Below are 14,381 nucleotides of genomic sequence, written 5' to 3'. Positions count from 1 at the left end.
TATAACTAATCTCCCCCTCCCTTCTCACCTGAAGCACCAGCTCCCTGTCAGGCCTGGCATGAATGAAACTGGGGGCGTGGTCATTTTCATCGAGCACAGTGATATGTGCAGTCCCTGTTGCACTGCGAGGGGGCGTACCCCCGTCCTGTACAACCACAATAACCTGATAGCTGGACTGCTGCTCTCTGTCCAGTGCAAGGCGGGTGCTAATCTCACCTAAAGCAAAAAAAAAAAAGGACACGAGGGAAGCCGTTGAGTAATTACCGTGTTAATTTAATTTAATTGAGAAAGAGCAAATCATCAACTCCTCAAGAGAAATTATGCTGGTATTATCACTGCTTACAAAGTAACTACATTTCATGCTGTGCAGCACAGTTAAAAAAAAGTGTACTATTATCCGTATTTGTGTTATGGTTACGGTGTTTATTGTTACCTGTTTGCGAGTTAATCTGAAAATGCCTGTCTGTGTGCAGCAGCCTGTAGGTGAGTCGAGCATTTAGTCCTGCGTCTCTGTCCGTTGCAGAAACCCTGCCGAAGCCCGTTCCCGCGTGCAGGTTTTCTCTGACAGCCAGAAACACCCTCTCCTGGCTCAGTCGAGGGGAGTTGTCGTTTTCATCCGTCACTGTTACCCGGACGGTCGCGCTGCCGGTTCTTCCTGCACCTCCTGGGCCCGAGGTGGCAAGAACAGTCAACAGGAACATGTCTTTGACTTCTCGGTCTAAAGAGCTCCGAACAAACAGCCAACCGCTATCTGGCATGATGCCAAAACCTGCGGCATCACCATCAGGTCTGAGGCGGTAGGAAATAGAGGAGGAAGATGATGATGAGGAGGAGCTTCCACCATTTCCAGAAGCTTCTCTGTTAAGTGCACGGACCTGAAGGAAACGCGTGTTTAGAGGGGTGTTTTCACGTAGCTCCACGCGGTACGTAAGGGTATCAAAGTTTGGGCCTTGTGCGTCTTGTGCTTGGATGTGGACCACAAGGGTGAAGGTGGAGCTAAGTTGAGGCGCTCCACCATCCTTGGCAACCACCTGAAGGTCATAGCGAGGGACACTTTCATATGATAAACTCCCAATTAGACGTACCTCCCCACTGCCCCTGTCAACGCCAAATGTCCTCTGGCCACTGCTGCCTGCAGCCCCAGCAGAGACTAGATCGAAGCTGAGCTGACCATTATGGCCGGAGTCTTTGTCGGTGGCCTGAATACGGTAGATAATCGTCCCCATTTTGGTGATCTCGGGTACAAGAAGGGACTCTGATGAGGATGGAAGGAAGGTAGGGGCATTGTCGTTGATGTCTGCAATGGTTATGTGTACCCGGCTGATTCCATATGCCGGAGGAGAGCCAAATCGTGCCTGGATCTCCAGGTCAAGACTGGGGCAGGTCTCGTGGTCCAGAGGAAGGGCTGTGCGAATGGTACCAGAGGCGCTGTCCACTGTAAAGTAGCCATGAGGGTCTCCAGATGAAATAGAGTAGAAAATATCCTTAGAGCCACCTGATGGAAGACAGAAGATGTAAGGAAATAGTGAGAAATTATGCCACAATGGAAATCGTGGGATTTTCAAATTAAAATACAATAAAACAGAAAACAACTGAGGTTGAAATATTAAATGTTTACTAAGAAATAATAATATGACGACCAAGAATCAGATTCACTGAAAGCCTTGTGTACTACCACAGCCATCTGTCCACTACACCACTGATTATTCTGACTCAAAATTACATCCCAATTAAAATCCATCATTAACCGTGAGCGAAAATAGGAGTGCGAGTAGAAAATAATCGCCAGTAAATTGTGCACCGTGAGGCGGATGTGATTTCTTAATGGAGTGTATACAATTGTTGCTTGGTTATTTCTACAACTACTCGAGAGATAAGGCATCATGCTGCAGCCCATTAGTGCATTTTTGTCCTGGTACTTGTCAGGAAGATGAAAATGGGCAAGCCGCACAGAACTGCTTCTCACTAGGGAAGTATGCAAGTGTTAAAAGCAAGCCTGAAATAACCAAAGCAGACCCAGGAATCCAATAAAGCATGTGAGCGTACAAGGGCCTCACCTGTCTTGGCAGCAGCACGAACCACTCCCACTGCCGTCCCCCTGAGAACATCCTCCGACACGGTAAAGAAGTACTGTGCCTGTTCAAACACCGGAGACGCCACTGAGCCCCCCACGACGCTCACGTTCACTCTGGCATTTACCGGTGCTGTAAGACCGCCCCCATCCTCAGCCGATATGACCATGGAGATTACCGTGTTGGCTTTGCCATGGAGTGAGCGGGACAGAGAGATCACACCTGCAAAAAATAGATACATACAGACAACAAGTTCATTTTTATGTGAGTCATTTTCACATGTCTTGGTTACGGTCATAACATACATGATTGTGCTGCACATGCAATAACAATAAAACACTACACACCTGTGTCCTTATTAAGGGTAAAGAAACTAGATCCTCCTCCAGGTACAGTGCGGTAGGTTACTCTTCCGTTTTCTCCGACATCAGGGTCATTGGCTGTTACCTTGACGACAGACGTTCCTGGAGCACTATGGGTACTGAGACTGACCGTGTACAGGACTGGATAGAAGATGGGCCGGTTATCATTGATGTCCACCACCGTGACCCTCACACGGGCTACTGAACTTAGACCACCCTGTAAAGGAAATGTTAAAAAATGGTTTGATCTAGTTTATTTGACTACAGAAAACCCTAAAGTATCAGCAAGCTAAGCCACCTTACATGAGGAGGCACAAAGAAGAAAAGTGCTAGACTGGATCAGCAGGAGGAATACTGTATTGTGCTGCTTTTTTAACCTGCTTTGCTGCTATCAACAGCCCAACAGCTCTAAAAGTTTCTGAAAGTTATTTACTGTAGGTTATCAGGATTATCCACACATCAGTTGGTGACATCACAGAGGCTACATCCATGTTTTATGTGCTGTCTTTAGCAGAAACCACAACTCGAATGATATATCAGAGCTCTGCTGACTTGACTATTGACCCATAACTGGATGCTAAACCATAAGAAGAGCTAGTTAAGAGCTAGTCAGAAGAAATATTACATATGCAACAGGCAACGTGTTTTGTCATGAAGCAACTTCAATCAGCTGAAATATCCCTCATCTAGCTACAGAACTAATGCCGTGACTTTCGTTGAAGTTCGAGCCTTTGACTTTTTCCATCTCCTTCAGAAGTCTATTTCAGTTACAAATAATTAGGCTTTGATTGCAAAAACATGCAAAGCATGAGGGATTACTTCAGCATTTAATGTGCATTTGCTTTGATTCAAAGAGGTAGCTGAAATGCTCCATATGTAACTGTGGCTGGTTAGCTTAGCTTAGCACGAGGAAGACATAAAAGCGCATTTTATTTTCTCTGAAAACAGGAATTTCCAACAGAATCTCTAAGGCTCACTAATTAACACATATGTCGTTACACTTTTTCTCACATTTAACATGCAGTTCTCACATCAGGAATGTAATTCTCACCAGTCTTAACGCAGTTCTTAAAACACCTACTGCTTCTTCTTCTTCCATCTGCTCCCTTTAAAGGATTATCTACCTCTGTTTTAACCTATCCCTAAGTCTCACTGCCATCCTATAAACTGATGTGAACATTGCATCAAAGCAATCGAGAAAAACTGGGATCTATCCAAATATAAGAAATACATTTTGCAGTTTTGCAGGATGGTGCTACTAGTTTTCCTACATTAAAATTTATCATACAGAGAGCTTATAATCCTGTCTCTTTGCAAGAAAGTAATGAAGCATATTCCTCAAATGTCATTTGATATTTCGAGGAGTATTCTGGTAAGATCTCAACCTTGCAGAGCTTACAACGATTTTCTGTAGTTACTTACTCCATCTATTGCTGTGACAGTCAGGTCAAACTTGTCCAGTCCCTCATCCCGGTCCAGAGCTGTGCTGGTGCAAAGTTGGCCAGTCTCCTTGTTGATGGTAAACTGGGTTGGCAATGTGTTTCCAGAGCTTGAACCCAGGTTGTAGCTTATAGTACCAAAAGAACCACGGTCCTCATCTGTGGCTGATACCTGAGGGGAAAAGAGACCAATGTAAGACAGATGCTTCGCCAGTGCCAACTAGCCTAAGAGACACATAAGGATTTCAAAAACCATCACATCCAGCAGGTCCCACAATCTGCATGAAATAAATCCTACATGTGTCATGACTATTATATACGAGCTAAGGGCCTTTCTGTTATCACAATAATGTCCCATAACACAATCACCTCATAGGCCCATACATCTGCGCTTGTCCAAATATCACACACCATAGCACTACTTGTTATGATTTCCAGACTACTATAAAAACGAGCATCTGTGAGAGCAATTCTTTTTTATATACCGCAGATTGTGGTATGTAAAAAAAAATAGATCTCCCCAATGGTGTTTTTGAAAAGCTGGCAAAAGAAACCATGCATATAGAGGGGAAGAGAAGAGAAGAGAAGAGTATGTGGATGTTTATGGAGTCCAGCTTATGGCTTCAAACAAGACACTAATGGATGTGAAAAAGTCAAGTGGCACACGATGGCTTTCATATCACACTGAACTATGATTCAGACTGATACACACACACCACGACTTGAGAACCACTTAAATACACCTCAGAAAATTTCTCTATTTCTTTCCTCTAAACAGGTCTGCATGGCCCAACCTCAAACCCATTTGCTCATATTTACCTAACATCCTTTTTGTTTTACCACACAAACTGAAAAGCACCCACCACATAAATATACATTAACCCGTATGTGCTGACAAATTCTATTAAAACATTTATAATACCACAAAGATTTCCTTGCAAAACACAAAAAAGGAAACGGCCTGTGTTCTCTGGGGTGCTGCTTCTGACCGAAGTTCTGCACGGCTCCATAACTTTGTTTGGTGGCATTTATGGTCCTTGTTAAAAGTAACATTGTTGCTCAGATGTCCAAGCCTTGAAGGTGAGCCAAGATCCAGGAGGCCTCACGACATCGCTCCCTCTCAGTAGTACAGTCGCTTCTCTTACGGTAAATCAACAACAGTAACTTACAACATCTGAAATCTTGGATTTAGGTTTTTATTTTTTTCTGACAAAGGAAGCTTGTCTAAGACACAGTATTATATTATATTATAGAAAAAAAACAGCTTTTATTTTCAGACTTGGAGAATATTGGATATTTTTTGTTTAAGAAATAAGCAGTAATTTTATAAGAAAACATTTTAGAAGTTACAGCCCTGGCTAACACCTGGTCTTACCACACTCAGTGCAGCCAGCAGATTTTTGGGCTAACACTTCCTGTTCTAGTCACTGCCTACTGATGAGGACAAAAAGCTATAAGAAAAAGCTAAACCAGTGTCAGATTCTAGCTGATAATTTCAAAACTTAATTATGGTGGCTGCTATCATTCTTTTGTCTCCACACAGATCCAAGCAAATCCAGAACCCAGACTACAAACAGAAAACACACAGATTATCAAACATGGCTACAATGACCAGTCAATATACATGGTAAATGGATTGTTATTTATATAGTGCCTTTCAACTCAATTGCAGAACTCAAAGCACTTTCTACTGCAAGTCTATTTCACCAGGTCCCACACATTCATACGGTGCTTTTTATCTTCACCTAAGGACTTTTATCTAACACTCACACACGCACAAAACTCAGGAGTTCAGTATCTTGCCCAAAGATACAGCAACACATGGACAGGAGGATCAATCCACCAAACTTCTGACTGGTGAACAGCCTGCTCTCCCATCTGAGCCACCACCATCCACAGTTTACAAATTACAAATTTCATCATATAAACATTTCTGCATTTCTTCAGATATGTATGTTTTTGTGTTGCCACAGGATTTTCCCTCCCTGCTAGCTTCTCAAAAGTCATTTCAAATCATAAAATATGCAAGTAAAAGACACGTTCCTTATGTTTGTGCTTGTTATTTAATGATTTTGTCACACATCTGAATCTTGCATTCTGGCCCAGAACCCCACAGAGGACAGGACCACCGTAGCAGACATCCGGCTCGTCTTCCTTCCAACTCAGCAACACATGTCTTCATCATTACACTTACCTATTAGCTACAGATGAACACTACCACCTTGACTCATACTGTTTCTCCTATAGGAAATTAAGACATGGTAATATTAGTAGAGCTCATTTACAGTTGCTGCATTACCATGGCGAGACAGTCGTGGATTTGAGGCGTTATACTGTGCCTCTTTTTTTGGGCTGTGTTTACACCTAAGGGGGATTTAGATCATCGCTGGGACTTCCTATTGAGTACAATGTTGAGACTATGCTATGTTCAGGATCTAGGTTCATGTCTGAATGTTCATCACATCTTCCCAGCTGTCTGTGATGGATTAGCCACCTGTGGTCACAATATTTGGGCCATTGTCCACGTGCTTGTATTTATATGATGACCCCAATTTTTTCACTAATTATAATTAAACATCCATGACCGCCCACTTGGACATGTCTATATTTACCCCAAAAGGTATGTCTCCATAAAGACAAGGCAGAGGATGTTCTACCATAAGTAGGGCAACACAGGAGGTGTAATTAAATTTGCTGGGCTTATATGACACACATGGGTTACAGTATTGAAATACTTTTTTTTTTTTTAATGGACTTGGACTGGAAAAAAAACCTGCACAGGGAGTCTGGGAAGAAAAAGAAGAGCAGCACATTGATTCTCCACGCACTAAAATGTAAAAACCCAAACAGTATGGTATGGATTCTTCATGCTGGAAAAATATGCAAGACAAAAACACAAGACTGTGGTAGAAAATGGCTCGAAAGCTCACTTTCACATAAACCACGGGAGCTATAAAACAAAGACAAAATGATTTGTGCTTTCATGCTGCTACAAACCGTATACAGTACAGTGGCTGTGTTGTTCAAAAGCCAAAGTGCGACAAAAAAAATGCAGAGTTAAAACTTTAAGAATGGAGCACATGACAATATCTTTAAATGAGATGTGTAGCATCAAATCAACAATCCTGAAAAGACATGAGCTTACAGGGTCATCTAAATCAGTCATTTTTTCCTCTGTCAATCCATCTGGCACCAGTGTTTAGTTTACAGGGAGTGCAGAATTATTAGGCAAATGAGTATTTTGTCCACTTCATCCTCTTCATGCATGTTGTCTTACTCCAAGCTGTATAGGCTCGAAAGCCTACTACCAATTAAGCATATTAGGTGATGTGCATCCCTGTAATGAGAAGGGGTGTGGTCTAATGACATCAACACCCTATATCAGGTGTGCATAATTATTAGGCAACTTCCTTTCCTTTGGCAAAATGGGTCAAAAGAAGGACTTGACAGGCTCAGAAAAGTCAAAAATAGTGAGATATCTTCCAGAGGGATGCAGCAGTCTCAAAATTGCAAAGCTTCTGAAGCGTGATCATCGAACAATCAAGCGTTTCATTCAAAATAGTCAACAGGGTCGCAAGAAGCGTGTGGAAAAACCAAGGCGCAAAATAACTGCCCATGAACTGAGAAAAGTCAAGCGTGCAGCTGCCAAGATGCCACTTGCCACCAGTTTGGCCATATTTCAGAGCTGCAACATCACTGGAGTGCCCAAGAGCACAAGGTGTGCAATACTCAGAGACATGGCCAAGGTAAGAAAGGCTGAAAGACGACCACCACTGAACAAGACACACAAGCTGAAACGTCAAGACTGGGCCAAGAAATATCTCAAGACTGATTTTTCTAAGGTTTTATGGACTGATGAAATGAGAGTGAGTCTTGATGGGCCAGATGGATGGGCCCGTGGCTGGATTGGTAAAGGGCAGAGAGCTCCAGTCCGACTCAGACGCCAGCAAGGTGGAGGTGGAGTACTGGTTTGGGCTGGTATCATCAAAGATGAGCTTGTGGGGCCTTTTCGGGTTGAGGATGGAGTCAAGCTCAACTCCCAGTCCTACTGCCAGTTTCTGGAAGACACCTTCTTCAAGCAGTGGTACAGGAAGAAGTCTGCATCCTTCAAGAAAAACACGATTTTCATGCAGGACAATGCTCCATCACACGCGTCCAAGTACTCCACAGCGTGGCTGGCAAGAAAGGGTATAAAAGAAGAAAAACTAATGACATGGCCTCCTTGTTCACCTGATCTGAACCCCATTGAGAACCTGTGGTCCATCATCAAATGTGAGATTTACAAGGAGGGAAAACAGTACACCTCTCTGAACAGTGTCTGGCAGGCTGTGGTTGCTGCTGCACGCAATGTTGATGGTGAACAGATCAAAACACTGACAGAATCCATGGATGGCAGGCTTTTGCGTGTCCTTGCAAAGAAAGGTGGCTATATTGGTCGCTGATTTGCAGTGTTGGTCAAGTTACTTGAAAAAAGTAATCAGTAACTAATTACTGATTACCTCCCCAAAAAAGTAATCCCGTTACTTTACTGATTACTTATTTTCAAAAGTAATTAATTACTTAGTTACTTTTAAAAACACGATTTACAACCTGAATAGGTGATAAAGCAATAGATCTTTCAGCCCAATTCTACTTTTTCTGCATAATCCATCATACAAAATGTAATCAAATGGAAAAGTCTTTTTTTTTTAAACTTGTTTTATTAGTTTTAATCTTTTAACTTTATGCATCAAGCAAAAATTAAATTATATGCAACATTCTCTGACTTGAAGAAATTAGTTTAACATTTAAACCTATTTTCTGCACATTCCAGCACATAAAATAAAATATTTTTTTTGTGTTTACACTCAGTCTTTCAAATAGATGCAAGTAAAACACAGCAGAAAATAAATAAAATCAAAGACTCAGCGGTCCTGTTGCTCTATTTTCACCTGTAAAGCAGGAGTAGGGTAGACGGAGGTGTGCTCTGGTGCAGGTGTGCCGCAGCGGTCAGTGGAAGGATACGGCAGCTTCTCTGTGAATTTCCCATTACGTGGTAGCGCACTCGGTGCTTGTTTAGGGGTTTTTTTTTTCGCTGTAAAAAGAAGTTTTCTTCCCACGCACAACGGACGTTAATGTTTTTGTCACTTTTTATGGAATCAAACTCAAAATAAGGTCAGTACTTCCACGCTTTAAACGCTGCACGCACACACTCTCTCCCGCACTCGATATATGATCCATTGTTAATCTGCACACAGCTGTTGTCACCAACGTCGCACTCGCTTACATCACTGTCATGAGACATTCTCGCAAAAAAAAATCACGGTTTTAGTAACGCAGTAACGCAGCGTTCCTACTGAAAGTAACTGTAATCTAATTACCGTTTTTGCAATAGTAATCCCTTACTTTACTCGTTACTTGAAAAAAGTAATCAGATTAACGCGTTACTGCCCATCTCTGCTGATTTGTTTTTGTTTTGTTTTTGAATGTCAGAAATGTATATTTGTGAATGTGGAGATGTTATATTGGTTTCACTGGTGAAAATAAATAATTGAAATGGGTATATATTTGTTTTTTGTTAAGTTGCCTAATAATTATGCACAGTAATAGTCACCTGCACACACAGATATCCCCCTAAAATAGCTAAAACTAAAAACAAACTACAAACTACTTCCAAAAACATTCAGCTTTGATATTAATGAGTTTTTTGGGTTCATTGAGAACATGGTTGTTGTTCAATAATGAAATTATTCCTCAAAAATACAACTTGCCTAATAATTCTGCACTCCCTGCACAGCAAAATCTCCAGTGTTAAATTAACACTAGAGAGTGTCTATATGGGTCCACTCCTCTGAGTGTTAAATACAACACTGTTGAGTGTTAAATTAACACTTTTGACAGTGTTATATGTTTAAAAGTAACCTAGTCAGTTTTGAAGATTAGCAGTGGCTAACACTGAGCAGTGCTGATTTTCTAACACTGGAAAATAACTCAAAATGTTAGAAATATTCCAGTGTTAGAAAATCAGCACTGCTCAGTGTTAGCCACTGCTAATCTTCAAAACTGACTAGGTTACTTTTAAACATATAACACTGTCAAAAGTGTTAATTTAACACTCAACAGTGTTGTATTTAACACTCAGAGGAGTGGACCCATATAGACACTCTCTAGTGTTAATTTAACACTGGAGATTTTGCTGTGTGTAGACTGCACAGGCCGGCAGGATGGATGCCATAAGATATCAGAAATTCCCCCTCCAATTTGTTGCCGTAACCTACAGCTCTTATCTCAACTTACAAAAAAAGTAGCACAGGTTTAAAGCCAATAAGGTAATCTTGTAAACACACACACTCGACATGTCTTCATAAATCAAGGGGTCTGGTAGGCCAGAAAAGGGTTGCTGCCAGGGACGAATCGCTCCAACGAGGGAGCCTGCTCTGTGCTCCATGAACAGCCTGCTTCGCCTCTGCTTAACTACTCCTTATCGTACCTCCTGGAGGTAAACATGTAGCTACATAGTAACACAAAAACAGACACCCGTCTGTACCTTTTAACATCCAAGTCTCTCTGTGGGTTTGTGCATATTTATAGTCAAGTTATTAGAGAATCTGTTTTGTAAACAAAAAGTCCAAGAAGATTCATTTCCTTTTTTTGTGAAACTCTATAGCCAGACACAGAATTAAGAAGCACATATGGTGCTTGATATAACATGAAAGGACAATAATAGTGGTTTTGCAAGTTGATCTTTTATATTTTAGTGGAGCAAAGAGAAACTAATGACTGCCTGGAAGGTGGTAAATGCCTGAACTGTGGTTCACTTTGGCAGTAATGCTAAGTATACACAATTTGCAGTTAATGGGCTAAATCTTGCAAAACCACTAATGTGGTTACTTTCTTTGGGAACGCTGATATCACACCTGACGTATGAAAAGGCAGAAATTTTTAGAGAAAAGATTGAAAAAAAAAAAATAAGCCAGGAATTTACTGATAGCAGCGGGTTAAGATAACACAAATCAGCCATTAGTACGAGGAACCTCATACCAGAGCTCCGTGTGCAATAAAGCCGTTTGGATGGAAATATTCAACTGAGTAAAAAAAGCAGGCAACATGGCTAAAATGTCATTTTATTGTAACTAACCTCTAGATCTTGTATGTGAAGTCCTAAATGCTTTCCTCTGAAATTCCATATTTATAATTTCCTTTCTGGCTATGAGGATATGTACCAAAAGTCTTACAGAGCACTTAGCAGTGAAACACAAAATGACTTAAAAGAAACAATGCTTCACTTAAGCATCTGAATTTGAAATGCATCAAACACTGTTACACATAAAAACACAGTTTTGATTTGCCTATGGTGCAGTCCATTGACTGACTGTATATTTGTTAAAAGGCACAGCTGAAGTTTGAAGTAAAAGCCTGCCGAGGGCGATGTGAAAAACAGTCGCGAAGAGCGTGCCGAGTATCAGATTCAACCAGGACTGAGGCTGGGAGCTTTTTTGTCCACAGAGAGCCATTCATCCTTGGCTGGGACAGTAGAAGAGCGATCACTCACCGGAGCATTAGCAAAGAGCCAGACCTCATCATTCATTTGCCTCACTCTTCTTCACAACTGTTCCCTTTTTTGTGTCCCTTGTCTCTCTACCTTTCCACTTAGCTTTTCTGTTATGCGCCTACTGTCACTCTAATTCTCTCTGAAAAAGACTGGATGTCTCACCAAGGGTCCACTTAGATGTCAGATACACGCCTCACGCTCTGCCATTCAGCGCAGGTCATGAGTGAAAGAGATTTATCTGTCAGTATTAGTTTGTGATGCAGAGACGGAGCGGTCTCCTGTCTGGGGTGTGGTGTAAGCTAACAGGTAATGTTTAATGATACCAGTGGGTCAAAGCCTTTTTCTTTAGAACTGCCCATACTTTACTTTAACACCTCAATAGATACAAGTATTACATCAGCTGACCCCATTTCAGGTTTTATATGCTCTTACTTCTGTACTAGATTATGCTTTTCCTCTTTTCACCTTATTTTATGTCCTTTCTTTCATTATACTCATGACTTTATACCTTTTGCCATACTCTTTTTTTTTTTTTGCACTCTTTTCCAACCCATCTTTTTTCATCTTCTCCAGATGTGGGCGCAGGTCCAGATAGATCCTGCTGTTCTCTGCAGTTTGTCTCTGTAAAACATCAGCTAATGTCAAAGGGAGCTTGCGCACAGCTTCTCGGACACAGCTGCGGTTCTGCCGCAGCTCAGGTTCTTTTACAGCTTCTCATGAGAGAGACAGAGAGGGGGAGAGAGCATCTATAAGCTTTGATGGTAAAACCTGTAAAACACAGAGAGCTGTCCTGATCTAATCTACTTTTTTTCCTTCTGACTAGTGCCAGGCCTGAATGTTTATAAAGCCATCATCAGTGGTTGAGTCAGACGGGCCAAGAAGAAGCCTAATATCGATGCTCTACGATGATATCACTACTACAGCTACAGTCTAACTTATTAGCTTTGGCCACCATCTCCGTGGCATTTAACTGCCACTTATTCTTAGTCATGTTTACTTATTCTCTGACAGTTTTTTCCTCAGTTACATAAAAGAAAAAAGTTGTTCTTAGGATTTTTTTTCTAATCTTCATTTTCTAGTTTGGCAAAAGTGAGATTTTATTTATTTTTAAAAAACAAAAAAACAAATGGTTGACTGTTTACCATGACTTTCCATGGTCTTGCTCCTTTCCTCCATTAAACTTGTTTTAAGGGTGTCACTGCACTGCCAGATTACAAAATTAGCTTTAATGAGCGCGAGCATATTATAGTCACTTTAAATAATGGCCCCCACAAAAAAACCCTCTAAAATTATACCCGTGCTTAATAAAATGGAATTTTTCTTTACATGAACAGCAGTGACCATAAAAGAGCATACTGGATCTGGAGCTAGCTAGTGAGCAGAATGCATCACTGCTGGGTAATTGCACATACACCGAAGCTGTTTGATTTAAAAGTTATTTAAAGGTTACGCCGTGTCAGATGGAGAGAAAGCATTCATTTAACTTGCGTTGCTCTTTTTCCACTCGTACATTCCTTTGCTCTCTAGTGAGCTGCATTCCTCATATTAGGCATTCTCGAGTCTCAGAATCAATCTCTGACTTGCTGTTGCCAATGAGCTAAGGCACTATGGGTACAATTAAGATATATGGAAGGGAAGGAGCGCAGGGAGGGGAAGGTGGGAGAGGGAAGTGAAGGAGGGGAAATATCCTGGCAGAAGAACAAAAGGCTGGGCTAACGATAACATGAGACCTTGAAATGGGAAAGAGGAGGATTGAGGCCTCATCTCCCTTCTCCTTCAATATCTATTCCTCCCTTGACCTTTCCTTTTCTTTTATACAGTCTCGACTCTTTTCTGCCCTCGCTCTCCCTCTCTTTCACTCGTTCTTTCAGCACCCTATTACGCCAAGTACTTGTTGTCTTTCATGTGGAGTTCACGGCTGGAAATGATTAGGAACATCAAACCTCTGAAAGAAAGGGAAGGGGAGGGAGGTGAAAGAGACCGAGCAAGAGCGAGAGATTGATTTCTATATTTGGAAGAAAGAATGCTATTACTATTAATGAACATAATAAGGGGCGATGGTCACCAAAAACTCTGTTTTTCCTCTGTCTCCCACAAATGTGCATACATACTTGTATACACGCACACAGCGAGGCACATTTCTAAGATGGTCCACGCTGAAAGCTTAGCAGTAAAGTGTGGCGTAGGTAGAGCTTTAGCCTGTGGAGTTTAACATGCGGACATGTGGTGTTTGTTAGGAAGTTTATCTTTGGGATGCTTCACATGTTAAAGGACACCAGGAACGCTTTACCAGTGTTGGTTTACCAACGTGCTGTCACTCCCTGCTCATATTTAAAGCTTAGCGGCAGATGGGTCGTAGCAGAAATCTGTTACTCTGAATGGGCGGCTCGCTTCAGCACTTTGAAACAACAGGATGGTGATAGGAGTGGCCATTTGGCTTCACTGAAGTGCAATTATAGATTGCTTAAAATCGTGGAAAAGGCAACGCAGCCGTAGGGTTCTGCTGACCAAAAGAGATCAAGACCACAATAAGTGAAATGAGTTAAGATCGAGCATATGATCACACCACTTTGTGGACATGATTACTCCAGATTTTTTTCAACTTCTCTTTCACTTAAGAAGTTAGAAACAAAGACTACTTACTCTGATACATAAATTATCAAAACAATCGGCAGTTAGTTCTGACTGCTCCGTTGACTATTTTTATATGAGATTGTTTTTCCCCCTAAACACACTCAGAATATTACTTTAGATTTCGATTTTTAGTACCATATGACAACGTCAGCCATCAAAATCAAACTATCAGAACAAATTCGCCATCTCTTTTCTGAAAAAAGGGTTGTGAATGGAGGTTAAAAGAGAGGTCAGCAGGAGATAAAAAGCTGTTTACAGGGATGGACAGTGATAGAGGAGCACAATGTGGGATGACATCACTTTACTGGATTCTGTGGAGTGATAAGAAACGCAGGAGATTTAG

At 41.4% G+C, this 14,381-nt stretch overlaps 1 protein-coding gene across 1 annotated transcript in view; it reads right to left on the bottom strand.

The window, feature by feature from the left end:
• Window positions 1–14,381, bottom strand: part of dchs1b (dachsous cadherin-related 1b) — an 85,730-nt gene that overhangs the window by 17,165 nt on the left and 54,184 nt on the right. Inside the window, exons 5-9 of the mRNA XM_084942489.1 lie at window positions 3,857–4,045; window positions 2,420–2,651; window positions 2,058–2,294; window positions 434–1,495; window positions 29–216 (exon numbers count right to left, since the gene is read on the bottom strand). Of these exons, the coding sequence (XP_084798615.1) occupies window positions 29–216; window positions 434–1,495; window positions 2,058–2,294; window positions 2,420–2,651; window positions 3,857–4,045 (1,908 nt within the window). The remainder of the gene's footprint in view (window positions 1–28; window positions 217–433; window positions 1,496–2,057; window positions 2,295–2,419; window positions 2,652–3,856; window positions 4,046–14,381) is intronic.

The sequence above is a fragment of the Perissodus microlepis genome, chromosome 10 (assembly GCF_051167445.1).
Source record: "Perissodus microlepis isolate ML-2025 ecotype Zambia chromosome 10, ASM5116744v1, whole genome shotgun sequence".
In the NCBI taxonomy this organism is placed as follows: domain Eukaryota; kingdom Metazoa; phylum Chordata; class Actinopteri; order Cichliformes; family Cichlidae; genus Perissodus; species Perissodus microlepis.
Note: the sequence above shows the minus strand (reverse complement) of the source record. Positions and strands in the feature narration are given on the sequence as shown.